A 27,810-nucleotide genomic window follows, 5' to 3' on the forward strand; every position below is an offset into this window, starting at 1 on the left:
GCCGACAGCCCTCCCCACGGTCCAGGGGCACCCTCGTCGCCTGCAGTCAGCTCCTCGCTAGGGCAGAAGGCGATCGCCAGCTTCTCCAACCCAGGAGCCCTGGCCTCACAGGGACACTCACTGAGCTGCAGCTGCTCATGGGATCTGGGGTCTGCAGCGCCCAGTGTGCGGCAGGGAATGCAAAGGTCAGCGTTTGCCGGGAAGGTTCGGGAAGCTTTGCAGAGGGTGAGAAGCTTCCCCAGGTCTGGTCAGCAGTGTCTGCGCGACTGCTTCCCATCCTTCCCGTGTCTTTTAAAGGACAGAATAAAAGAAAGAAATCCAGGGCCGGGGGCGGTGGCTCACGCTTGTAATCCCAGCACTTTGGGAGGCCGAGGCGGGCGGATCATGAGGTCAGGAAATCGAGACCACGGTGAAACCCCGTCTCTACTAAAAATACAAAAAATTAGCGGGGCGTGGTGGCGGGCGCCTGTAGTCCCAGCTACTCGGAGAGGCTGAGGCAGGAGAATGGCGTGAACCCGGGAGGCGGAGCTTGCAGTGAGCCGAGATCGCGCCACTGCACTCCAGCCTGGGCGACCGGGCGAGACTCAGTCTCAAAAAAAAAAAAAAAAAAGGAAATCTAGATGCTTTTGTCATCTGAAAAAATAACTGCGGAGCAGTGCTTGTGGTGCCGGCGGGGCGGGCGGGCGGGAGTGTTGTCTGCTGGTCACCGCATCACACGGGCAGGGTCCTCGTGAGGCGTTTTTGAAGAACTCTCCAGGCAGCGATGCCTTCCAGAAACGTCCAGAAACGCAGTGGGCAGCGCGGCCGTGGGAGAAGTCGCTGAAGCCGTTATCAGCGCTTTCGAGACCTCACTCGGAATCCAGGGCTGCAGTGACTAAAGCCTCCCCTGCCCAGAGGGGAACCGTGGGGACAAACGTCAGGTGCTTTGACTAAAACCCTGTCGTGCTGCCGCGGTGCACAGGCCTGATGCCGTCGAATTCAATTGCAGTTTGTGGCCCACGGGAAACGGCAGCTCGGTGGCTCTGGGGAGGGGTCTCCCTTCCTCAGGGAGCGAGGCAGGCGGGAAGCTTCCCAAACGCTGAAGTTGGCATTTTTCTCAGCTGGAGCCTTTCCATGGGCAGGTGGGTGGGGAGGTCTGTGGGGTACAGACATCCCTGAACCAACTGGGCATGGAGCCGGGCAGGGCTGGGGTGGCTCCCCTCACCTTCCCCAGGCTGCTGCTGAGCACAGCCATGGGCGGCTCCCAGCCTGGGGGGCAGAGCCCCAGCCCTGTCCTGGCCTGGTGGGCACCCGCTGCAGTGGGGAACCTCACATCTCCCAGACCTACGCGGGTCCCGGGTCTCATGCCAGCATCTCCCAGACCTACACGGGTCCCGGGTCTCATGCCAGCGTCTCCCAGACCTACGCGGGTCCCAGGTCTCATGCCAGCGTCTCCCAGACCTACGCGGGTCCCGGGTCTCATGCCAGCGTCTCCCAGACCTACGCGGGTCCCGGGTCTCATGCCAGCGTCTCCCAGACCTACGCGGGTCCCGGGTCTCATGCCAGCGTCTCCCAGACCTACGCGGGTCCCGGGTCTCATGCCAGCGTCTCCCAGACCTACGTGGGTCCCGGGTCTCATGCCAGCGTCTCCCAGACCTACGCGGGTCCTGAGTCTCAGGCCAATGTCACAGCGTTCACTGAATGACCACCGGCCACTCCCTGCAGGTGCCCCCACACAAGAGACCAAATGGCCCATCCCTACCCTCAGGAGGACGGCGCTCAGGAGAGTGGAGGGGGCGGCACAGCTGCAGCCTGTCCTAGGGGCACCCCACACCATGCAGGAGGCTGTGCCTCCACCCATGCTTCTCCTGCACAATAAGGCGGTCACTCTCACGGCCACTCTGCCCTTCACAAGGAGCCGCAGCTGCCTGATCAGTGAACCATGGGGGTCCTTCCACCTTCAGGGTACTGGGAACTTGGGGTGGCCCAGGAGTCCCATGTCAGACAAAGGCTGCCCTGGGCAGAGGGTCTGAGGGAGGCCCAGACAGCTGTAGAGAACAGGTGCCCTTGGGAGGTGCCACCCCCAGTCCCACTGGCTGCTGGGGACACAGGGGACTGCCCAGGCATGGTGGGCAGGACTGCAGGCTCCACAGCCAGGCACCTGCTCCCACCTCTGCCCCCTAGTAATTGGGGGGCCCTGACAAATGACTTCCTCTCTGGCCTCAGTTTCCTGATGTGTAGAATGAGTGGGGAAGAGGAGGATCTGGCAGAACAGCAGCCAATCCCCGGGCCTGCAGAAGCGCAACCAGGCCAGGCAGTTGAGGTGGCAGACACAACGCAGGGCACGCGTCAGCGGGGCTCGAAACAGGAAGGCCAGCCTGGGCGAGCAGAGGGTGGGGTGGGACACAGCCACAGGGTCCTCAAAAGTGGAACAGGGGCTGGGTGCAGTGGCTCACACCTGTAATCCCAGCACTTTGGGAGGCCGAGGCGGGCAGATCATGAGGTCAGGAGATCGAGACCATACTGGCCAACATAGTGAAACTCCAGCTCTACTAAAAATACAAAAATTAGCCGGGCTTGGCAGAGCGTGCCTGTAGTCCCAGCTATGCGGGAGGCTGAAGCAGGAGAATCACTTGAATCTGGGAGGTAGAAGTTGCAGTCAGCCGAGATTGCACCACTGCACTCCAGCCTGGGCAACAGAGTGAGACTCCATCTCAAAAAAAAACAAAAAAAAAAGGTAGAACAGGAAGGCCAGGGACAGATGCCTGCGTGCTGCTGGCTTTGATGGTGGAGGGGCCAGGAGCTCAGGAATGGGGCGGCTGCTAGGATTTGGAAAAGGCAGGGAATAGAATATCTCCTGGAGCCTCAGGAAGGAGCTGGCCCCGCGCACGTCTTCACTCAGCCCCATGAGCCCCGTGTTGACTCTGGCTGTCGTCATGTGTGATGTTCCAGCTGCCACTGGGAGCACCCCCATCCTCGTGGGGCCACTTGAAGGGGATGGCTGCCTCTGCAGGCCATCGGGAGGGCAAAGGACTAAGAAACAGTGAAGAAACAGCTCTCGTTGACAACCACCAGACTCAGTCCCCGTGTTGATGGGCATGTCTGGCTCAAGTGCCCGTTACAGAAAACCACACGGTGTGATTCTCAGCCGAGGGGCAGCTTCCTGGGCGGGGGAGATGCAGTGACAGCATGAAGGTGGTCAGGCTGGGATGGCAGGATGCACCCTCGCCCAGCCAGGGCCCAGGCCACCACCGAGGTCTGCACCCCACGCAGCAGACACCAACGGTCCTGTGTCGCGCTGCTGCTGTTCTCTGAGTGTCCTTAGGACACTGGCCTGAGATGTACTTTGGGGAAAAGAAGACCGATTCTGTAGTAGACAGACGGGTTTTTAAACACTCAGCCTGCTCTATGCCCCTTCTAGAAGCTCATGGTGCCCATCAGCATGCTAAAGGCACTGACAAGTCCTGCAGGGAAGAAACCTGTCTAGCTCCATTTAACTCAGCACTACTGCGGTGACTGGACCACGGACGTCACCTTCCCACACAGTCATTACCAGCGCCCATGTGACACATGGCAGGATACGTGGCTCCAGTCCCCACCGAGAGCCTTCCTGTCCGTCTGACCGAGCACAGCAAGCCCTACGCACCCTGAGAGGGACCGAGAGGGACCTGGTTCCGAGGAGAGTGGTGAGGCTGAGCACAGGGTGCATGGGGAGGAGAGTGCTGAGGCTGAGCACAGGGTGCGTGGGGGTGGTGGCCAGTGAGGGGTGCACATACCCTGGGATGGCCGTAGGCCTGGACCTGTTGCCCGGCAGACGCTGACTCACCTGGCCTGCGGCGACGTGCCCCGGCCACCATGCGAGGGCAGGCTCCCTCATCCCTCCTTCAAACGTGGTTTGCTTCCCACACAGAAAGGGGCCGTTGCTGCCACCTGGGAGAGAGGGGCTCCACGTCAGGCCACTGGGACCCAATGTCCCCCGGCCCTCCCCCTCCCTCTCCACTGAGTCACTGAGACAGGTCATGGGGACAAAGGGCCCAGCCAAGGCACTGTGGCTGGAGTGCAAGATCCCAGCCTCAGGGTGGCTCTCCAGGGGCTCATCTGAGGTGCCATGGCTGCAAAGTCTCCTGGAGAAAGTGGGGACATCACGCCCACTGAGGAAATGGAAATGCAGCCATGTGGTGTCAGCAAGACTCAGAAACGTACCCTCCTGCAGCAGAGGCCCCGGGCACCAGGTGCGCGGCTGCGGGCTGGTGCTTCCCGAACGTGAATGTTCACAAGCCTCCTGGTGTTTGGGGTACTTAAAATGCAGCCAACTTCTGGCCCCCCCATGGTTCTGACTCAATCACGGTGGGGTGCAGGAATCTGTGTTTCTGACAAGCCCCCAAGACCGGGTTTTGATCTCTGAACCATCACTTGTGGGAAGTGGTCACGGGGCAAAGGCCAGCTCAGGTGACTACACCATCCCCAGCTCACTCCCAGACATGGAGGAAGGGGGTGGGGGGCCCACATCAGGGACAAAAGCCATCCCTGCTACTGTAGCCTGAGCCACCTGAGGCTCTCTCAGCTTCGGGTCCCCTGAAAAAAAGGGAAAAAGGAAATGAAGGGGCCAGCTGCGGTGGCTCGTACCTGTCATCCCAGTACCTTGGGAGGCGGAAGCAGGGGGATTGCTCGAACTCGGGAGTTCAAAACTAGCCTAGACTGGTTTCTACCAAAGAGAGACCACGGTTATACCCCATCTCTATTGTCTACAAAATACAAAAATTAGCTGGGTGTGGTGGACGCAAAGTCACCGCAGCTCCCTCCTGCACTGCTATCCAAACCCCCCCGAGCGGCAGCGTGGGGAAGCCTCTGAACAGAACCTCGCAGGCAGCTCTGCTCACAGAGTCCCTCATGGGCAAACACACCAACACCTAGAACCTGGCCTGTCTCAGGGAGGGCTCTGCTCACAGCGGCAGAGCCACAGAACCTGTGAAGGGACAAAGGACACTGAGCTGGGGACAGTGGCCACTTCTAGGGAACACTCAGGGCTCACAGGAGGCCATGCTATGCTTCTTCCTTCTTCTCTCCCTCCCTCCCTCCTTTCCTTCTCTCGCTCTCTCCCCTCCCGTTTTTTTTTTTTTTGAGATGGAGTCTCGCTCTGTCGTCCAGGCTGGAGTGCAGTGGCATGATCTCGGCTCACTGCGAGCTCCGCCTCCTGGGTTCTTGCCATTTTCCTGCCTCAGCCTCCCGAGTAGCTGGGACTACAGGCGCCTGCCACCACGCCCGGGTATTTTTTTTGTATTTTAGTAGAGACGGGGTTTCACCGTGTTAGCCAGGCTGGTCTCAATCTCCTGCCCTTGTGATCCACCCGCCTCGGCCTCCCAAAGTGCTGGGATTACAGGTGTGAGCCACCGCGCCCGGCCCCTCCCTGGCTTTCTTTCTCTGGGATGTTCTGTTTCTAGTCTTGTGCTGGGTGCTGGGTGTGTGGGTTCTCGTCTTCCTACAAATAGGTAAATATGCCATTTGTTTGCATGAAACATTCCATCATCTGGACATGAAGACTCAGGTCGCTGGGGCCCTCGCCACTGCTGGCTGGTGGTTGTGGGTGCTGGTGTCGAGGTGGGCCCCCGGGCTCCCCATGGGGAATGGCGGCCAACATCACCCTCTCCCCGCCCAGCACCCTCCCCCACGCCCAGCACCCTCCCTCCTAGGAGCTGCCTGTAACCCTCCACACGTGGGTCTGTGGGGGGCCTCGACTAGTGGGTCTGACTCCAGTGGGCGGGAGATGGAGCTGTCCGGAGGGCCTGCACGAGAGCCAGGCTCACCCAGTGGAGCCATATGGTGGGATGTGGCATGAGGGTGCCTATGCTTCTGTTTTGGCTTTCAGCTGTACTGGTTTCTATCACTTGAAACTCTGAAGCCCCCTCTCCCCATAGCACTCTGGGCTGCAGGGCCCCCCCACGTGGTCTTGGAAGAGGCTACAGGGCCCCCCCCCGCGTGGTCTGGGACGAGGCTGCAGGGCCCAAGCGTGGTCTGGGAAGAGGCGGGTTCAGGTTTGTTGGCGCTGGGGACGAGTCAGGCATTCATCAGTGCCGAGCGGGGGAAAGGCTGAAGCTCCATCCTGGAACCACTTGACATGGCTGTGGTGGGGGCAGGAGCCCATCCTCACGGAGGCAGCCCGGCCCCTGGGTGACCAGGTTCAGGCCACACTCACAGGGCTGCTTGGGGTCTTCGGTGCCGGCCCCCACCTCAGCAGGGACACCCTGCTCCACCGGCCCTGCTGTTTCCATGCGGCCTCCAAAGCCTCCAGCCTCCGGGGTCAGTCACCCTTCGGGAGGCGTCAGCCTCTTCCAAGAGAAACCGTCTCCCTTGTGTCACCTCCTCCCCACCCCCAAGTTCAAGGTCACTCCTGCTTCCAGGTTAGTCCTGGGCCAGAAGGGCCTTGCTCAAGGCTCAGTGACATCTGCTCCTCCCACTGCACCCAGAGGGACCCTTCATGCTCTGCCCACCACAGATCCTGTGGGCACAGCCAGTCCAGGTGCTCTTTGCCGACATGCTGGCCACGGGGAAACTGTGAAAAGTGGTGAACACTCACCTTGTTCAGGGGCGGAAATGAGGGCAGCGCCGTTGTCCGATGTGAAGAAGACGAAGGTGTTGTCCGCGATGTGCAAGTTGTGGAGGAGCTCCAGCATCTTCCCAATGCTGTCATCAATCTCCCGGATGGCGTCTCCATACCTGGAGAATGGTGACAAAAGGCATCTCCATACCCAGAGGACGGTGACAAACGGATAAGCCAGCCAACGGCATACTGTGACTCATGGAGTACATTAAATCGTAACTTCACAGACGACAGTGAAACTGGCCAGCCTCTTCCCGGAAGAGGAATGGCTTCAGTTCAAGTTCACGTGGCTCATGAAGGACAGAGCCAGCACCCTCACTGCAGCCCTCCTCTGCCGATCCCAGGCCAGCGGACAGCTTCAAAGGGGTGGGGTTGCTCTGGCCTTTCCATAATTGGCACTAAATGCCACGGAACTGAGTGCTCCGACTCAGGAGTCATCAAGCACAGCTGGGGCCTCCAGCGCGGTCTGTGCTCCTTGGAGCCAGGACTCACCGCCCTCGCTGACTGGTGCCCAAGAAGGGTTTGGAGGCATAGACGGGTGCATGCGTGGCGTCGACAGCCCAGTAGAGGAAGAAGGGGTGGCGCCGCGCCTGTCTCTTAATGAAGTCCAGGGCTTCCTATGGAGAGAGCCACACCGTCGTCCTCCAGCCTCAGGCCGACCTCCCCACGACTCCCACGGGGCAAGGTTGATGTGGTCCCGGTCCCCACGCGTCCCACAGGGCGAGGTTGGTGCAGTCCCGTCCCCACGCGTCCCACTGGACGAGGTTGGTGCAGTCCCCGTCCCCACGTGTCCCACGGGACGAGGTTGGTGCAGTCCCCGTCACCTGCAGGTAGATCTGGGTGAGGTTGGCTTCCCCTGTCTTCAGATTAATAGGAAATTCTTCATAATATCTGAAAAGAACACAGATCCAGACAGACGTCAGAATTTAGGCCAAGAAAGTCCCCTTCTCCCTGACTTCACCAGCAAAGCCATGGGCTTCATTTAAAAGAAGGCTGGGGCTGGGCATCATGGCTCACGCCTGTAATCCCAGCATTTTGGGAGGCTGAGGAAGGTGGATCATGACGTCAGGAATTTGAGACCAGCCTGGCCAACATGGTGAAACTCTGTCTCTACTAAAAATACAAAAATTAGCTGGGCGTGGTGGCGTGCACCTGTAATCCCAGCTACTTGGGAGGCTGAGGCAGGAGAATTGCTTGAACCCAGGAGGCAGAGGTTGCAGTCAGCCGAGATTGTGCCATTGCACTCCAGCCTGGGCGACAGAGCATGATCCTGTCTCAAGGAAAAAAAAAAAAAAAAAAGGAAGCCTGGAAATGAAATGTCCACTCAGGGAACAGACCTAGCTGGACGTGTCCCTGGCTCCCCCAGGGCATGGTGTTGCATCTGATGACCTGGCTGAGGCCGGTGCTCTAATAACCTGCCATGTGGGAAGATGGGGGAATGGGGCCGAGGGCACGACACCAAGGTGAAGGCAGTGAGGCGGCTGTGGTCCCTCGGCTGGGGCTGGGAAGCCACCGCTCAGGCCATGGGGCTGGTTCTGAAGCAGCTGCAGTGCTGGCTGTCCCAGCCTGCGACTACTGCCAACCACAGAACTGCACACATCAAACAGGGGCTGCGCGGTGCGACTCCTACACCTCCAGGGAGCTCTATCTAGAAAGGCAGCAAGCTGGTGCCGCTTCTGGTCACCATCACGTAACGAATGAGCACTTCCGCCAAGAAGAGTCAAGTTAAGAAAAATAAAATTCACAAAAGATGAGGGTCCCTGAGCAGGCGCTGCCCCCACGCCCAGCACCAGGACGGCTCCGTCTCGACAGCGGCGTTTGCTCCTGGTGTGCCTCCCGGTGGGGGCTTCATCCCACCTCCTGTGCTGCCCATGTCCCTGGACGTCTGGAGCACAGCCAACCTCCCCACTCGTAGGCCGCACGGGCAGTGCCCTGACAGCCAGGGCAGCCTGTGTGGGCTCACTCTGCTGGGGCCTTCCTCTCAGGACAGCTAAAGGGATCTACGACTCTGAAAAAGTGGGAAACCCCAGGCGCGAGTCTCATAGGCTCTGGGGCAAAACTTAGTGGGACAGAAGCCACCAAACCACAGCCCTCGGTGCCCGGGGACCCAGGGACAGCCCAGCCTCCGTGAGTGGCGGCTTGAGGCCACCAGCGCTAGAGGCGGGGGGCAGGCACGCCGGGCACAGCAGTTCAGGACGTGGGAGGGGAAGGGGTGGGGCTCCATTACCTGCCAACCATCTCCCAGTCCCTGTACACAGGGATGTTGGGCCTGGCCTTGTTGTCATAAGGTCCAAAGTGGCAGTTGGGGGATCCAAACCACTCATCAAATCCATGCTTCAGGGGGTGGAACTGGGGCCTGTGACCCAGATGCCTGGAAACGGGAACCCAGGACACTTCAGGGACCCCATGGGGACACTCTGAAGTTCTGAGCAGCAACAGATCCACCACCTTCACAAAATTCTTGGTAAGACGAGCACCCTCTAGCACTGAGTATGGGCTATGCCTGGGCACGGCAGGGACAAAAGACCAAGGCCTCACCCCACGGAGGGTGCTGGCACTGTCCGCCTACGCTGCAGAGCATCTGGGCACAACCGAGGGCGGCAGGCACGGTGGCGGCCAGGGTTCCCTGCACCGTGAAGGGCGGTGCGTCATGAGGAGCCTCCCAGCCACCTGGAACCCGCCTGACGTGCCCCTCGTGGCCCCGGCTCCTTCCTTCCACTTTTTCTGAACTCCCAGGAAAGTTTCACGGGTTGTGTCTCGAACCCAAGTGTGTCTCCTCTGGGTTTTCTAGGACACAAAATACTTCCTGCCAGGTAATTACTGGGTCTCTACACACTGAGGCGCTCAGAGTCTCATCTTCCAGTTCAGGGCAACGGCCCTAGGATGACGACTGGGTGGAGCATTGTGTGCCGTGCGGGAGCCCCGGGCCCTGCCAGCTGCGCCCACATCCCCAGGGCCCTGACAGAGGCAGGGACTGGAGTGACAAGAGAACGTGGCAGTGTGGCCACACTGGTGACCTCCACTGACCACTCTCCTGGGACCGGGGTTCACCTGCTGGGAATGGCCGTAGCCAGGCATCACACACCAGGCCTGTGGGAACCCCTTCAGACCCCGCCCCGCACTCCCCTTCTGACAATCCCCCGCAGACCTTGTGCTCCCACCCTCTGGTGGCACCTCATCTCTTGTCCTCTGGCCCACAGCAGCCCTGCATGCCACACCTCTGTGCCCACTTGCCCCGGCCCCCAGGCCAGCTGTCCAGGTTTCCCTGCACGGCCTGTCCTATCCTAGAAGGAATCCACCTTGCGGCTGCTTTTCAGAACGGGCTACAGAAGAGGTGGTATGAGGTGGCTTCTAGGCACGGCCGGGGGTGGGTCTCACGTCAGTTGCGTGTCGTCTGAGGAAAGTCTTCTGCAACGATGGCTTTGAAAGCAGCATCCCCGAGGCAGATTTCACCAAAGCAGATTTCTGCTGCCTCCCTGGACATGGCCTCTGCACCCTGGACCTCCCGAGCTGCCTCTCCCGTCTCCTCTCTCAGGTAAGCACACCTGGGCCTCTCTGTGACCTCAGAGCTTCCTTGACTGCCAACTCCGGGCTGTTTCCTTTGGGTCTTCAGCACTTGGGCCCATTGCTAGAGCACCCCGACATCCCTGAACACCCTGGCAGGTCACCGCCCGGCCACAGGGGATACTCGTGCGTCCATGTCCGCAGGCCGCCGCCCGGCCACAAGGGACACTCGTGCGTCCATGTCCGCAGGTCGCCGCCCGGCCACAGGGGACACTCGTGCGTCCATGTCCGCAGGTTGCCGCCCAGCCACAGGGGACACTAGTGCGTCCACGTCCGCAGGTCGCCGCTCGGCCACAGAGGACACTCGTGCGTCCACGTCGGCAGCGCAAAGGCCTTGCTCACAGGAAGCACACGGGCAGGATGCTAGACAAATTAAGCTGTCGGCTCAACGTGCTTGTCCCAAAGTAGCAGTGGGGCCTGGCACTCACCCGCAGGTGACCTGGAGCAGGGAGTGTCTGCGGCCCTCTGGGACTCGAGTCCCTGCCCTGCACACCCGTGTGGCTTCAGGCATATCAAGCAGCCTCTTTTTGAGTCCAGCTGAGGGGCCTCAGGGAAGTCTGAGTCACGGCTGACAACACCCCTACTGCCCTGAGAGGGGACCCTGCTGGGATGGGGACCCCCACCTGACTGAGCAGCTGCTGCAGGACCCAGCCTGGGCCATCCAGACACTGCACCATGTGCTGAGCCTAGGAGGAGCCTGGGGCGCTGAGGCCTGCCTGGCTCCTGCTCCCACTCCTCAGGGTTCCCTCCCTCCCGCTGACGGCTGTTCAGGAGCCTCGAGGCCTCTATGGACCCACTCCCTGTCTAGCTCTGGCCACCGGCACCAATGACCACGCATAGGAGGCCGCTGGGCCCAAGACAGAGCTGCCAGGCCAGGCGGAGAGCTCCAGTCACTGTGGGGCTTGTCACTTGGAGAGGCCACCGGCTCTTCCTCCTGTTGGCACAGCGCTGACGCGCTCCAGTGGCCCTCGGGGGCTGACTTCCACCATGGCCCCTGGCACTGGCTCAGGGACTATGCAGGCTGCATGGGGCCCGACCTCCCTGTGGTGAGGACTCCGCAGCTGCTGTGCCCATCAGCTCTGCCCTGTGCTTTCTGAGAGCTCAGCTCGGCAGGCTGCTTCCTCTCGTCTGAAGAGTGATGAAGTGCTCCCTAGGCAGCCTCTGGGTCCTCCTCATCCAGTGATCAAGCTCAGCAGATTCCCGGCTGCCATGACCACCTACATCCAAGGAGCATCCATCCGAAGGGGACTGGCAGGAGCCACAGGCAGCCGACCGGGGATCACAGAGGCTGGCAAAGCAGCGACGGCTTCCTGGAGGAGGAGGCATGCGGACCTGACAGGCGGGGAACGCTCCAACAGGTGGAGAGAAACGCGGGACAGGTGACTCCTACCCAACCCTCTAGGCTCACTCATGCGTCCCAGGGAGTAAAAGAAATGAAACATCCCGTGCGCCTGAAACCGCGGCCTGGGGGCTGTGTAGCACCCAAGCTCTCATCAGCTCAGGATTTCATCAACTACTGGGCTGCTCCTCTCCTTCCTGGTGGCTTCTTTCTGGTTTAGACCAGACCTTTCACCATCCAGCAGGCCCCTAGGGTGGACAGGCAGCTCCTCTACCATGGCTCCTGTGTGTAATGACGTGGCCCCTCCAAGGACGACGTGGCAGGAGGCAGCCAGGGGGCAGTGGTGGCGGATGCTGGGGACTGTGACTCGAGGGACGACGGTGACGGGCCTGAGGAGTCTGATGCTGCAGGATGCTTGCGGCTGTGGGCCCAGCCTGGTGACCTGAGATCCTGCTGGCAAGGTCACACCGGCCTGCACAGGGACGCTGGAGACACCTGAACACACCCAGAATCAGCTTCTGTTTCCCACCCGAGATGCCCTCCTCGTTTGGGAACTTGTGGCCATGTCCCTTGCAACCAAGGCCAGGAAGTGGGTGGAGCAGGACGCCTGGGCAGGCGTGGCCGGGAGACTCACCACTTGCCGACGATCTTGCTGACGTAGCCGGCCTTCTTCAGAAGCTCCGGCAGCAGCTGCTCCGAGTCTGGGACGCCGCCCACGATCTCCTGCGGTGTGTAGGCTGGAAGAGCAGCGCTGGGTGACCCCGAGAAGACCCCGAGAAGCTGCCACCAACCCCATCCTAACAGGACACTGGGGGCTGCGTCCACACATCCTAACAGGACACTGGACCCTCAGGGTTCAAAGGCTGTGCCTGGGGGCTGCGTCCACACATCCTAACAGCACACTGGACCCTCGGGGTCAAAGGCTGTGCCTGGGGGCTGCGTCCACACATCGTAACAAGACACTGGACCCTCGGGGTCAAAGGCTGTGCCTGGGGGCTGCGTCCACACATCCTAACAGCACACTGGTCCCTTGGGGTCAAAGGCTGTGCCTGGGGGCTACACGTCCACAGGGCATGACACTTCCCAGGATTTTTCCAGGCACCCCTCAGAGCCAGTGCCATCACCAAAGGGTGGGGACGGGGCAGACTCCGTGCCCCCCAGCGCCTTCCTTGGGCCTCCTGCCCACCCTCAGGCCCTACCCTGCCTCGTCTCCAGGGGTCTCTGGAATATGCCACGTGACGCTGCATTGCCCCACCCCTGCCTCCCCTGTCCTTCCCTTTCCTCAAATGCCACTGGAAATCCTCACTTCCCCTGTGGGATGCCCCTGGGGAGCCCATACAAACCTCTCGAGCACAGCGATTCCAGAACATTCCAGAATTGCCACTGACGCCACAGCCCTGGCCTCCCTGTGGGCGTGCGGCTCGCCCGCCTGGGGAATGGGAGCTTCTGGGGTGGGGGTGCCAGCTCAGCTCCTTAGGCCAGACTGGGTGCCCTCCGCTCAGTCCCCACTGGGCCGGGGCAGGGAAGGAAGCCAGCTAGGGGGAGCCTGCATTTCCACCTAAGTCCCAGAGACCCAGGCACCACCAGTACCCCACCTGCCACTTGTCACCCGAGTCCCAGAGACCCGGGTACCACCCGTACCCCGCCTGCCCAACCCTGCACCCCAAGGGTGTCCCTGGAGGCGGCAGGCAGCCTACCGTTTCTGGCGTGGGCGTTGGTGGTGTAAAAGCCATTGCGGATGGGCAGCCGTCCTGTGAGCAGTGCCGCCCTGGCTACGTGGAGGTGACAGAAACAGAAACTGGATGAGAAGGCTGAGGCTTAGACCCTGCGCGCCAACAAGAGTCCCACCGAGTAGAGAAACGCGTGACAGATGAGGCACGCGCACGGTTACAAGGGGCTGCCACGCCTGTCAATCCCCGTTAGCGTCTCCACCACCTGGGTGGGGCACAGTACCCACTGCACTGAAAGACGCGTGGCCCTTGGGCCCTGCAGCTCAGCGTTGTCCCCAAGACCCCGCCTCCTCTCACAGGCTCCCGGGACACCCACTGGGCGTGCAGGTCCACATGCCCCCATCCTCGAGCACTGGCCCCGTGCCCTGCCTTCCCCTCTTCCTCACGATCAATGCCACGTTTCTGTCTCCAGCAGGAGAGACTCTCCCCAGGGAGGGAGGGAGTGGGACTCCTGCTTCCCAGGTACCCTGAGACGGAGCCACACTGCAGTGCCTCTCCCCAGGCGGCCACAGCATCCGACTCTGGGAAACAGAGAACAGCAGCCACCAACAATACCTCAACTTCAACCCTGAAAACCCAGGACATGCCACACCCCACACAGCACGGAGCCGGGCTGGGACCTGATGAGAAAGGCCTAAGCCCACCTGCCACCCTCCCTGCAGTAGGAGGAGTAGACAAGGTTGATGCGGCCGCCCAGAGTCAGGGCTGGAAGGACCCGGGAGGCCTCAGCCTGCTGGGCTCACCCCTTCCTGGGGTGGAAGGCCCCACTGACTTACAAGGCGAGCACAGAGGATTGGCAGAATAGAAGTTTGGGAAAAGCATCCCTTCTGCAGCCATCCGGTCCAAATTGGGGGTCTCTCTGGAGGGCTCTCCATACACCCCGAGGTCGCCCCATCCCATCTGCAGGGAAGAGCACAGGAAGGAGGAATGAGCGCCTTCTGCAGGTGCTTCTGGCTTGGGGAGCTGCCCCTGGTGCCAAGAGCGTGTCGGGGACCATGGGAGCGACCGCCACCCTGTGCCCTACCAGCGGCAGAGCTCGGCCAAACCCCAGCATCGCCTGCGTGCATGCACAATGGGGCCGCCGCACGGTCAGCCCAAACCGCAGCATCGCCTGCGTGCGTGCACAATGGGGCCGCCGCACGGTCAGCCCAAACTGCAGCATCGCCTGCGTGTGTGCACAATGGGGCCGCCGCACGGTCAGCCCAAACTGCAGCATCGCCTGCGTGTGTGCACAATGGGGCCGCTGCACGGTCAGCCCAAACCCCAGCATCGCCTGCGTGCGTGCCCAATGGGGCCGCTCCACAGTCAGCCCACGCTGGCTTTCGCCTCCACTTCTGCTTGGTCTTCATGTGGGGAATGCGTCCGTCTGCCTCCTCCCAGCCTGACACCAGCATCTGCATGCTCGCAGGGAGCTGGCCTCTAAACACGTGCATCTATTTTCAACATAAATACACAGGCCCTCGTATGTCTGTACAAATCTAGATGTCAAAGTCGAGCAGTAACCGTCCCCCAGAAGTCTAGTTATCATGGGACCCTGCAGTTCCACGCTGCAATTCCACTCCTAGCAATACACCCAAGAGACCGAAACTTACATCCACACACAGACCTGCATACGAGCGTCCAGGGCAGTGCGACTCAGTGGCCAAAAGGCAGGAGCACCCCGGGCGCCCATCGGCGGACGACAAAGTGCAGCCCGCGTGTACTGCGTGGGTGTGGCCGCATTTGGAAGTAGGGTCTTTACAGATGTAGTGAGCTAAGATGAGGTCAGGCTGGGCCCAGGTGGGCCCTCAATCCTATGACGCGGCCCTTAGAGATGCAGACGTGCGGTAGAGATGCCAGGTGAAGACCGAGGCCGAGACTGGAGTGGTGCAGCCACCAGCCACAGGACAGCAAGGTCCTTCCCAGAGAGCCTCAGAGGGAGGGGCCCGGCTGACACCTCAATTTTGCACTTCTCGCCTCCAGAATCTGGCAAGAATCCTTTTCTGCTGTTTGACGCCACCCGGCCTGTGGTAACGTGTTATGTCTCGGGAAACTCACGCACGTACCGCGGCACACTACCCAGCCATCAAAGGAAGGACGCCCCACACCGTGCACGGCCCTGGAAAGCTTCACGTGAGGAAAGGAAGCAGACACAAGGGCCACACGGGCTGTGATTTGCTCTTTTTTTTTTTTTTGAGACGGAGTCTTGCTCTGTCGCCCAGACTGGACTGCAGTGGCGCGATCTCGGCTCACTGCAAGCTCTGCCTCCTGGGTTCACGCCATTCTCCTGCCTCAGCCTCCCGAGTAGCTGGGACTACAGGCGCCTGCCACCACGCCCAGCTAATTTTTTGTATTTTTAGTAGAGACGGGGTTTCACCGTGGTCTCGATCTCCTGACCTCGTGATCCGCCCGCCTCGGCCTCCCAAAGTGCTGGGATTACAAGCGTGAGCCACCGCGCCCAGCCAATTTTTTGTATTTTTAGTAGAGACGGGGTTTCACCGTGTTAGCCAGGATGGTCTCGATCTCCTGACCTCGTGATCCACCCGCCTCGGCCTCCCAAAGTGCTGGGATTACAGGCGTGATCCACTGCGCCCGGTGATTTGCTCATTAAGCCTCCGGAACAGGCCGGTCCACAGAGGCAGGAGGTGGCTGAGTGGCTGCCGGGGCTGGGGGTGGGCGCTGGGGAGGGCCTGCTGATAAGTACAGGTTTCTTCTTGGGATGGAATGTTCGGAAGCAGGTAGAAGGAATGGAGGTGCCACGCTGTGAATGTACTGAGCGCCTGAGTGGTGCACGTTAAGGTGGCTGTCATGGTCAATTTTACGTTCTGTGTATTTTATAATAAAAACCCCAAGCAAGAGGACGGGTGAGCACAGGGCAGGAAGCACGGAGGCCGGGGTGATGCCAGGTGTGATGGTGCCTGCACAGCAAATGCACACCGCAAACTCTGGGGGGGAGTGGCGGCGGCGGTGTTCACTGAAAAATTCTTCAAACTTCGCAGTGTGTATTGTTGAAAAAAGTGCTTTTAAACAGGCAGTGGGCCAGGACTTTGCTCTAGAAGGAGAAGGGGAGGGCACCGCCTGGGGCTTTGGCTCTCCTCGGATCCTCCAGCCGTCTCCCTGAGCGCCCACCTCAGCAGGAGCCTGGTGGAAGCCAACACCCCAAGGCCCCTCCGCCCGGCCTGTCTTCCTTCCCTAAGGACATATTCCCTCCTGAGGTGCTCCAAGCACCAACCAAGACATCAGTGAAGTGACTGTGCCTGCCTGGGCCCCTGCCCTCTACAGGCCACGTTCAGCAGCACAAACACAACACTGGGGAAAGACACCGAAATCTAAACACAATGACCACGTTCACAGGCCCAGCTGAATTCAACCATCACGTTCACAGGCCCAGCTGAATTCAACCACCACGTTCACAGGCCCAGGTGAATTCAACCACCATGTTCACAGGCCCAGGTGAATTCAACCACCACGTTCACAGGCCCAGCTGCATTCAACGCATGTTTATTTCTGAAACCAATTGGAATGCAAATACAGATATTTAGAGCTGGCATCAGCAAATGCATTACGTAAAGGGCCTCACAGCAAATCTTTTCAGCTTTGTGGGCCATATAGGGCTGTCACAGCCCCTCAGCCCTGCCACAGCCGGCATGCGAGCAGATGTGCACACTGTGTGCCAATAAAACTTTATCCATCAACATCTGAATTTCATATAATTTTTCATGTCACAAAATATTCTTTTGGTTTTTTTGAACAATTTAAAATTATAAAATCCATTCCTAGCTTATGGGTTTAAAAAACAGCAGGTGGTGGGCCAGGAGCAGTGGCTCACGCTTGTAATCCCAGCACTTTGGGAGGCCGAGGCGGGTGGATCACGAGGTCAGGAGATCGAGACCACGGTGAAACCCCGTCTCTACTAAAAATACAAAAAAAAATTAGCTGGGCGTGGTGGCGGGCGCCTGTAGTCCCAGCTACTCGGAGAGGCTGAGGCAGGAGAATGGTGTGAACCCGGGAGGCGGAGCTTTCAGTGAGCCGAGATTGCGCCACTGCACTCCAGCCTGGGCAAGAGCGAGACTCCGTCTCAAAAAAAAAAAAAAAAAAAAAAAAGAAACAGGGTTGCCGCAGATATGATTCAGTAAGATGAGGTCATTAACATGGGGGTGGACCCTCATCCCACACGACTTCAGTCCTTATAGGAGACAGGGTGAAGGCGGCTGTGCGGCGATGGGGTAAAAAGCGGGAGACAACAGCCATGGGCTCCAGACGGCTGGGGGCCCCCAGAAGCTGCAGGGGCAAGAGGCCCCTTGTGGTTCTCCGAGGGAGTGAGGTCCTGCCCACACCTTGATCTCAGACTTCCGGTCTCCAGACCGACAGAGAATGCATTTCTGTTTTTTGTTTTTTTTTTTGGAGACAAAGTCTTGCTGTTGTCCCCCACGCTGGAGGGCAATGGCACGATCTCGGCTCACTGCAACCTTTGCCTCCCGGGTTCAAGTGATTCTCCTGCCTCAGCCTCCCGAGTAGCTGGGATTATAGGCGCCCTCCATCACACTCAGCTAATTTTTCTATTTTTAGTAGAGACGGCGTTTCGCCATGTTGGTCAGGCTGGTCTCGAACTCCTGACCTCCAGTGATCCGCCTGCCTCGGCCTCCCAAAGTGCTGGGGTTACAGGTGTGAGTACCGTGCCCGGCCGTGTTTCTGTTCTTTGAAGCTCCCACCCCTGTGTGTGGTCCCAGGAGGCTCCTGGGATGGGTGAGATGGGGGTGAGGCCAGGGGTTACTGAGAAGCCCACTTAGTGTGAAAAGACATCCACAACACCCGGTTGTGTGGACACCTGTGGACACACGTGGATGGCAGGGAGGGAAAACCTCTTAGGAAAGCAGGTATCTGCAGCCCAGCCACGTCTGGGAGCCAAAGCCTTCAGGAGGAACGCAAACAGCTCCACCTGCAGCTCTGAAGCGCACTAGAGACTACACTGATGGTTCTTTTTTTAAATCTCTAAAATACTTTTCTCTTTCGTTGACCAGCCTGGTCAACAAGGTGAGACCCCCATCTCTATAAAAAATCAAAAAATTAGCCGGGCACGGTGGCACGCACCTGTAATCCCAGCTACTTGGGAGGCTGAGGCAGGAGAATCCCCCGAGCTCGGGAGGCAGAGGTTGCAGTGAGCTGAGATCGCGCCACTGCACTCAAGCCTAGGTGACAGAGAGAGAACCCTGTCTCAAAAAAATAAAAAACAAAAACCTGCCACTTTTCTCCGAATTCACCCCATCCAGCCTCCTCCTGCCACGAGTGGCCCCGGGACTCACCCACAGAGTAGGACTGCCACCTGCATGGACAGCAGGGACCTCGAGGAGGGCTGCGCCTGGAGGCCAAGTGGGCCTCACTTGCCCATCGGGCCTTTGTAAAGTTTCCACCATTTCAAATGACCCCAAGACAGGCTCCATGGGCTCTGGTGCTCCAAGAGCCGGAGAGAGGCTCACTTTGCTGCCTCCACAGTTCACCACGACAGGAACCAGAGTCTGATCGCTGATTGTCTGGAAACTGGAGCCCTCACACGCCACGTAAAAACATGACACGCAGCACCTGGGGAGAGGTCTGGCGGCGCCACGCAGGGTGGCCACGCTGCCCGGCAATGCCTCACTGGTACACGCCCAGCAGAACTGAAAAGTGTGTCCACGCGGAAACCTATGCATGAACCAACACCCACAGCAGCTCGCTCCCCGGCAGCCGAGCTGGAAACACACGGATGCCCATCGATGGGCGGAAGCCTCAGCCACACGTGGTCCCTCCACACGGTGGACCATGACTCAGCCATGAAAAGCAATGGAGTCCTCACACAGGCTGTGTGTGTGAGTCCCCACCCGTGTGAGGGGAAAATAGGCACAAGGCCCACGCGCCGTCAGATTCCATTCACCTGACACGTCAGAAAAGGCAGATCCTTAGAGACAGAAAGGGGAGAGGGACGGCCAGGGGCTCCGGGGACCACAAGGGAGTGACCCCCATCAGGGCTGGGGCTTCCTTCCGTGGTGACGAAGATGATGTGACAATGTGTGGTGGCAGGACGACTCTGAGAACACACTAAAAACGACCCGCACACTTCCACCAGTGAATTCCGTCTCAGCAAAGCAGCTATAAAAGATGGAAGGGCCAGGCGCGGTGGCTCACGCCTGTAATCCCAGCACTTTGGGAGGCTGAGGTGGGCGGATCACGAGGTCAGAAGATCGAGACCGTCCTGGCTAACACAGTGAAACCCCGTCTCTACTAAAAATACAAAAAAATTAGCCAGGCGTGGTTGTAGGTGCCTGTGGTCCTAGCTACTCAGGAGGCTGAGGCAGGAGAATGGCCTGAACCTGGGAGGCAGAGCTTGCAGTGAGCCGAGATCGTGCCACTGCACTCCAGCCTGGGCGACAGAGTGAGACTCTGTCTCAAAAAAAAAAACAAAAAAAAAACAAGAAGGATGCGCGGGCATCTTGGTTTTCTGCAGATGGACCAGGGGCTCCCCTGACACTCCTGGGTTGGGGCTGGTGGGCGTTTGACTTGCTGGGTCCTGGTAAGTCAAAGAACAAGAAGCCTCGGGGCCTGTGTGAAGTGACAGGCGTCTGAACAGAGGGGAAGCCCTCAACGGGGTGGGCGTAGCAGCGTGCTGACTGGGTACGGCTGCTGGAGGGACAGGCGCTGGGCCCCGGGGACCATGGGAGGACAGTGGGCCGCTCTGGGGGCACGTGGGTGGCTGGACATCCAGGTCTGCATGGTCACACCTTGGTCTTTATCTGGATGCAATGATCAATTTCCCCGGTGGACAGCAGGCTACATGGCCCCTGCCTGTAAGGCTCAGCTTGGCAGGGTGGCTGCTCCTCGCCTCAGCCCCTCCTGACGTGTGGAGTCCCAGAGCTGGGCCAGGTCTGGGCTTTTTCCTCTCAAAGGCCCTCCCCGTCTCATGGGACACAATTCTGTTTGGCCCTTTTAGCTTTGGGTCCCTTTTGAGATGGTTTATTTATTTTTTTGAGACAGGGTCTCACTCTGACAAAAAGGCTGAAGTACAGTGGCGTGATCTTGGCTCACTGCAACATCTGCCTTCTGGGCTCAGGTGATCCTCCCACCTCAGCCTCCTGAGTAGCTAGGACTACAGGCACACGCCACCATGCCCAGCTAACTTTTTTTTTTTTTTTTTTTGAGATGGAGTCTCACTCGGTCACCCAGTTTGGAGTGCAGTGGCGTGGTCTCGGCTCACTGCAACCTCCGACTCTTGAGTTCAAGCAATTCACCTGCCTCAGCCTCCTGAGTAGCTGGAATTATAGGCGCTCACCACCACGCTCACCTAATTTCTGTATTTTTTGTAGAGATGGGGTTTCACGATGTTGGCCAGGCTGGTCTTGAATTCCCGACCTCAGGTGATCCACCTGCCTTGGCCTCCCAAAGTGCTGGGATTACAGGTGTGAATCACCGTGTCTGGCCAATTTTTTTGTATTTTTGATAGAGATGGAGTTTTGCCACGTTGCCAAGGCTGGTCTTGAGTGAACTGAGCTCAAGCAGTCCACCCGCCTCCACCTCGCAAAGTGCTGAGATCCCGGGTGTGAGCCACCATGCCCAGCCCGGAGATGGTTTATTTTGAAGTCACTGAAATGGCTTTTCTGAGGACAATGGAGGCTGGAATGAAAGGAGGCACCTGGAGAGAGGTGTCCCCTGAACCTGATGAGGAAGAAAGGCACGTGGGAGGAGAGGGGGCAGGACGCCCGCAGAGCTGCTCACGGGCTGAGAAGAGAGCTTGGGCTCAGTGGCATCTAGTCACAGTGGGTGAATGCGCCCATGTCAGGGTGAGGTGCATCCCGCTGAGGCAGCAGAAACCTGCAATGCAGGCCGGGACGGCGCAGCTCCCTGAGGCCAGCCTGAGGGGGACCGGCCACACACGCCCAAAGCTCCTTGCCCTCCACATCTCCGCGTGCAGATTCATCCTCCCAGGTGGCTTCTGCACTTCCTGCTGTCTCCAGTCCAGGTGGGAGAGTACAGAATGGCAGGTGGGCCGGGGGCACAAGGCCTGGGATGGGAGGGAGCAGTATGTTTCACCCGTTACACTGTCTGCCCACGCCCAGGACCACTGCTAGGCTCCCTTCAGGCTGGGAGTGAGGCTGCACATCTGAATACTGGGTGCCATGTGCCCGACCCTCCCTGCAGGCTGCATCCTGAGGCTTCCCAAGGCGGGTCCGGCCTCCCCAGAAGGTCGGCAGTCAGCAAAGCTGCGTCCGGGTCTGCTTGTGCTCACCTGGGTCATTCTCCTACCCGTTCCAGGCCACAAATAACATGAATGGATGCGGCAGAAAATGCTGTAAAGGGAGTGGGCTCCACGCTCATTACTGACTCAGAAAATACTGCAGGGGAGGAGTCCCAGGGCTCGAGGGAGTAGGCTCCATGCTCACCACTGACTCAGAAAATACTGCAGGGGAGCATTCTTGCTGGGAGGAGTCCCAGGTCTCAGCGACAGTCCCACTCACTGCCATGACTTACAATGGGGAGGGCATCAGCCAGGGGAGAAGGTGCGGACGGGGCCGGGGAGACCGGCCGCAGCGTGGAACCCTCCCCAGGCGGAGCCACACGGGACGCTCGGGCTGCAAGCACAGGTGCCGGATGCTGACGGGGAAGCTGTGCGACACTCAGTTCCCAGGGCTTTTGCCTGGGCTGGCTGTGCGGCCGCCTCTGCCTGGCATGTGCCAAGACTCTTGATGCCCAGGAGGAGGGTGCTGGGCATAAATCGTGGCATCTGCAAAAACAGTGTAGCAAGGTGAGCTGCTCATGTCAGCAAACAGCGGGGGCACCTCCTGTTTCCAGACATCAGCCGAGGGCAAAAACTTCCCACACATGGGCCTTCTGAGGACAGCGTCCCAGGCTGCTGGGCCAACTCTAGTCTGCTGAATCCGTGCTTTATTTATTGGCAGCTTTCTCGGCTATGAAAAGCAGGTGTGGACAGCCTCCCTGAAGGGTGAGCGGGTTACCATGTGAACATCTACAACCCCCACAGGGCACCACGGGTGGGAACCACCTTTCTTCTCTCCCTTAAAAGTCCTAAAAGGGCTGGATACAGTGGCTCAAGTCTGTGATCCCAACACTTTGGGAGGCTGAGGAGGGAGGATCGCTTGAGCTCAGGAATTCAAGACCAACCCGGGTCTCATACACAGACACTGTCACTAAAAAAAACCTTTTTTTTAATTAGCCAGGCATGGGGATTCCATTCCAAGATGGCCGAATAGGAACAGCTCCAGTCTGCAGCTCCCAGCGTGACTGACGCAGAAGACGGTGATTTCTGCATTTCCAACTGAGGTACCTGGTTCATCCTATTGGGACTGGTTGGACAGTGGGTGCAGCCTATGGAGGGCGAGCTGAAGCAGAGCAGGGCATCGCCTCACCCAGGAAGTGCAAGGGGTCAGGGGATTTCTCTTTCCTAGCCAAGGGAAGCCGTGACAGACTGCACCTGGAAAATCAGGACACTCCTGCCCAAATACTGCGCTTTTCCAACGGCCTTAGCAAACGACACACCAAGAGATTATATCCCGTGCCTGGCTTGGAGGGTCCCACGCCCATGGATCCTTGCTCACTGCTAGGCAGCAGTCTGAGATCCACCTGCGAGGTGGCAGCCTGGCAGGGGGAGGGGCGTCCGCCATTGCTGAGGCTTGAGTAGGTAAACAAAGTGGTGGGGAAGCTCGAACTGGGCAGAGCCCACTGCAGCTCTGCAAAGCCTGCTGCCTCTGTAGACCCCACCTCTGGGGGCAGGGCATAGCCGAACAAAACGCAGCAGAAACTTTTGCAGACGTCCCTGTCTGACAGCTCTGAAGAGAGCAGTGGTTCTCCCAGCACAGTGTTTGAGCTCTGACAACGGACAGACTGCCTCCTCAAGTGGGTCCCTGACCCCCGTTGTAGCCTAACTGGGAGATACTTCGCAGTAGGGGCCGACTGACACCTCTTACAGGCGGATGCCCCTCTGTGACGAAGCTTCCAGAGGAAGGATCAGGCAGCAATATTTACTGGTCTGCAATATTTGCTGTTCTGCAGCCTCCACTGGTGATACCCAGGCAAACAGGGTCTGGAGTGGACCTTCAGCAAACTCCAACAGACCTGCAGCTGAGGGACCTGACTCTTAGAAGGAAAATTAACAAACAGAAAGGAATAGCATCAACATCAACAAAAACGACATCCACACCAAACCTCATCTGTAGGCCACCAGCATCAAAGACCAAAGGCAGATAAAACCACAAAGATTGGGAGAAACCAGAGCAGAAAAGCTGAAAAGTCTAAAAACCAGAGCACCTCTTCTCCTCCAAAGGATCGCAGCTCCTCGCCAACAATGGAACAAAGCTAGACAGAGAATGGCTTTGACGAGCTGACAGAAGTAGGCTTCAGAAGGCCGGTAAGAACAAACTTCCCCAAGCTACAGGAAGATGCTTCAATCCATGGCAAGGAAGCTAAAAACCTTGAAAAAAGATTAGACAAATGGCTAACTAGAATAAACAGTGTAGAGAAGACCTTAGATGACCTGATGGAGCTGAAAACCATGGCACGAGAACTATGTGACGCATGCACAAGCTTCAGTAGCTGATTCGATCAAGTGGAAGAAAGGGTATCAGTGATTGAAAATCAAATTAATTAGCCGAGCATGGTGATGGGCAGCTATAATCCCAGCTACTCAGGACGCTGAGGCAGGAAAATTGCTTGAGCCCAGTAGTTTGAGGCTCCAGTGAGCTGTGATCGAGCTACCGCACTCCAGCCTGGGTGACAGAGCCAGACCTTGTCTTAAAAAAAAGTCCTGGCTGGGTGCGGTGGCTCACGCCTGTAATCCCAGCACTATGGGAGGCTGAGGCAGGCAGATCACCTGAGGTCAGGAGTTCGAGGCCAGACTGGCCAATATGGTGAAACCCCGTCTCCACTAAAAATACAAAAATTAGCTGGGCACAGTGGTGGGAGCCTGTAGTCCCAGCTACTCGGAGGCTGAGGCAGGAGAATTTCTTGAACTTGGGATACGGAGGTTGCAGTGAGCTGAGATCACACCACTGCAATTCAGCCTGGGTGACAGAGTGAGACTCCATCTCAAAAAAAAAAAAAAAAAAAAAAAAAGGGGCCTAAAAGCCCCCAAATGATTGTCCATGTTCAGTGAGCACAGCTGTGAGCCATGGATCAGTATCCTTGAGAATTTCAGAGTTTTAAGAAATGCAAAGTCTCCATTCCTACTGGTTGCTATGGGATTATTAAGATGAGCAGGCCAGTGCTTGACTGTTTCCAACGAGGGCCGCTGAGCAGCCCTCCCCCGACTCTGGTGGCTCGACGAGGCTGCTGTGGCAACAGGAGCTGGCCTGGGCAGCCCTGACTCTCCACTTCCTCTGTGGTCAGGGTTGACCCTCCTTAACCCTATTTTCCAACTAAGGAGCAGAGACACAGAGTGCTGCTGACCCTGGGAGGCAGGAGCTGTGTGTGGGCCGGAGTGGAACTTGTCACTGGGTCTCACCTGTCTCCAAGGCCCCAGAAGCCGTGGAGAGCAGAGCGGGACACGCAAGTTTCCTCGCTCACGCAGCAGGTGCCCAGGGTGCGGCGAAGCCAGGCTGCGCTGGAACGTGCGTCAGTGAAAGGCCAGGGTAGGGCCGTCCTGGGGAGTGCAGGTGGACCTGTCCTTGCCCTGGCCGGCTCAGCTCCCCCTGGACAGGTGGGGGCTCCTGCCAGCTGCTCTCACCCTTGAGTCCCAGCTTCCCATTCTGGTCCCGACTCTGGGGGCAGTGGTTCTCTCCCCAGTCAGTGTGACCAGTTGGAGAGTGGCTTCTGGCCATGAGGGCTGCAATAAGCTAGTTTTGGGGACACCCCTTTTCTGAAACTGCACTTGCTTAGATGAAAGGGGGGTCCAGGCCCCCCACTGCCCAGCCACAGAGGACTGGATAGGGGGAGACTGGGCTGGAGGCAGCCGGTCCATGAAGGGCCATGCTCCAAAATCTGAACTTGAGACACGCACACTCGTCCTCAAGTGGTGCCGGGCCCAGGGCTGTGGGTCACCAAGCCATCCCATGTCATGCCAGAGCCCGAATGACCTGTTGCAGGTTCAGTCACCAGTGCCCTGGCAGAAACAACTGGTCTGCAGTCCAGGAAGAGGTGTGGACAGGGCTGCGGAGGAAGCCCCGGACTCCGAGGAGAGAAGACAGCCTGTGAGGACCCATTGCACCCTGGGCCACGTCAGGGCACCTCGGGGCTCCACCGCGAGCTTCTGTGGCTCTCACCTGCCAGCATCCCTGCCCCGTCCTGGTAGCTGCACCATGGGCCCTTCAGGGAACCCCCTCTGTGCTGGGTCCAGGCAGATGAGATGATCAGGGGGAGTCTCCCTTCTGGGGTAGGCCCGAGGCTCTGAGGCCTGGCTGGACAGCTCAGCATGCGCCCCTCCCCCAGTGTGCTTGGCGCAGGGCCGAGACCCACATCAGGCTCACATGACACAGGGGCAGAGCCAACCTCCCACTGGGTCTGCTGACTGCAGTGGGTGACTTGGAGTCACCTAGGACCATCACAGGCTGAGTGAGGATGTGGCCAGTTCAGAGACAGCAGAGCCACGAAAGGGGAAACTCGCCAGGCGGCCCTGGTCTGTCGAGTCAGAAGGGCCAGGAAATTCCCACTTTTGCTTGTCACTTTGACTTCATTTTCTGCTGTCGGCATCAGAAAGTCCTCACAAGTACACCTACAGGCCAGGACAGAGCTCCTCTGGGGTTCTTTAGGCGTCAGCTGCCAAAGGACCCCACAAGCCACACAGAGGAGACCACAGAACAGGTGCCCAGGTGGGCGGCACTTATCCTGTCACCCTCCCCCACACGTGCCCTGGTGGCCACACCCCACCCCTCCACCCTGCACGCCTGAACCCTTGCTGTCCTATGGAAACACAGGGTGAGACCACATGCAATTCCGTATTTACCAGGAGCCACGATAGAAAAGCAGAAGTAGGTGAAATACAGACTAACTTTATATTTTATTTAACCCAACATATCCAAAATATTATTTCGACAAGTCTTCAACATAAAAAATTATTCATGAGCTGCCCCGCCTCAGCCCTCTGTCCTCTGAGAAAATCAGGAAAGGCAGAAGCTGAACAGGGAGGCTTCACCTATAGAGCCCAGCTCACCCAGCGAAGCTATGCTGGCCCCGAGGGAGTTACACAATGAAAAGAAGAAATTCTGAAACAAAGTATCTATACTGGCCCAGAGGAACTTACACAATGAAAAGATGAAATTCTGAAACAAAGTATCTACACTAGCCCAGAGGAACTTAAAAAGTGAAAGGATGAAATTCTGAAGCAAAGTATCTTTAGGAAAGAGATACCACTCAGTGCTGAGAAAGGCCTGCCCACTGCTGTCAGGACACGGACCCTTGGGGGCTGGAGAGCGTGCTCTGGAAAGCAGTCAGTGCACACAAATAGACATATGAGATGGAAAAGCAGCTGCCCAGGACTGTCAGCTGTCACCCTGGGTGGGGAAATTATGGATGGTGTCTGTTATCTTTTCAAGTATATCTTTATGATAAAAAACCATTAATTTAATAAAATTGTTAAGCTCACTTCACATTTTACATTATTTTTTTTTCACCAAGTCTTCTAAATCTGTGTATTTTACACGACCAGCACCTTCCAATTCCGACAGCCATGACTGCCCAGTCCTAGCGTGCAGCCTGTGGCCCCCACTGGTCAGCACAGGTGGGTCTGAAGGCCCCTGTCAGGGTCTCTGCTGGTCTGGAGCCAGCACACAGGGGCTGAGCGACATCGACGGCCCAAAACTGTCTGGTATTCGGTGTCGTCCCAGTCCTCACACACAACGTGAGCACAGCGGGACAGGTGTGACCCCCCCAGGTGAGGCGGCTGAGGTTCAAGAGTGGAAGTGACCCCCCAGCTTGGAGACACCCCAGGTGTGTCTGGGGTCCTGCACGGTGACCCGTGCCCCAGGCAGACTCATTCCTGAGTCTCCAGGGGGCTCCCACAAGGAGTTAGGGACGGAGGCCTCCAGGCCGGCTCTGTGACCCCGACCCCGCACCTGCCCACCAGGAGACATTCCAGCCTTTCAGTTCTTCAGACCTCAGGGACACCTGACCTTTGCTCAGCGTTCTTCAGGGAACAGAGACAGCCACCAGGTAAGACTGGAGCCCAGCGGGGGGACCCGGAGGCCAGAGGTGGCGGGAGTGATTCCCAGGGCGACGCAGCTCTCAGGCAGAGCGGCAGGAGCAGCCCCTTCCTCCCTTTGGGGAGGCCACGCTGCGCGCCCACCTTCCCAAGAGTAGAGAGCGGGAAAGGTCAGACGGGGGAGGCAGGGCCCAGTAGCACGCCGGCCACCCACCTGCGAGGGAGGACGCTGTCCCGGTCACGCTGCAGTTGCAGCGCGTGTGGTGACCGCTGACCGCCGAGACCCCACGCCTGGATCCCGCGGCCACTCCCCGCGGGGCCTCCCCCCACCCCGCAAGGGGATACCCCCCTTCCCCTCCTCCCCGCGCGGGACCCCCCCACCTTCCCCGCACCCCGCCCGCCCTCCCCCCACCCCCCCCTCCCCACCCCCCACCCCCCCCTCCCCCACCCCCCCCCCCCCCCCCCTCCCCGACCCCCCCCCCCCCCCCCCCCCACCCCCCTCCCC

At 58.7% G+C, this 27,810-nt stretch overlaps 1 protein-coding gene across 3 annotated transcripts in view; it reads right to left on the reverse strand.

Moving 5' to 3' along the window:
• Positions 1–27,810, reverse strand: part of GALNS (galactosamine (N-acetyl)-6-sulfatase) — a 43,257-nt gene that overhangs the window by 15,156 nt on the left and 291 nt on the right. For 2 of the 3 annotated variants that reach the window (XM_030820289.1, XM_030820295.1), the window contains exons 2-9: positions 13,987–14,110; positions 13,178–13,252; positions 12,115–12,217; positions 8,805–8,948; positions 7,402–7,468; positions 7,070–7,194; positions 6,554–6,693; positions 3,806–3,909 (exon numbers count right to left, since the gene is read on the reverse strand). In XM_030820289.1, the coding sequence (XP_030676149.1) occupies positions 3,806–3,909; positions 6,554–6,693; positions 7,070–7,194; positions 7,402–7,468; positions 8,805–8,948; positions 12,115–12,217; positions 13,178–13,252; positions 13,987–14,110 (882 nt within the window). The remainder of the gene's footprint in view (positions 1–3,805; positions 3,910–6,553; positions 6,694–7,069; positions 7,195–7,401; positions 7,469–8,804; positions 8,949–12,114; positions 12,218–13,177; positions 13,253–13,986; positions 14,111–27,810) is intronic. The other variant, XM_030820297.1, reaches the window with a different exon arrangement.

The sequence above is a fragment of the Nomascus leucogenys genome, chromosome 2 (genome assembly GCF_006542625.1).
Source record: "Nomascus leucogenys isolate Asia chromosome 2, Asia_NLE_v1, whole genome shotgun sequence".
Lineage (NCBI taxonomy): Eukaryota > Metazoa > Chordata > Mammalia > Primates > Hylobatidae > Nomascus > Nomascus leucogenys.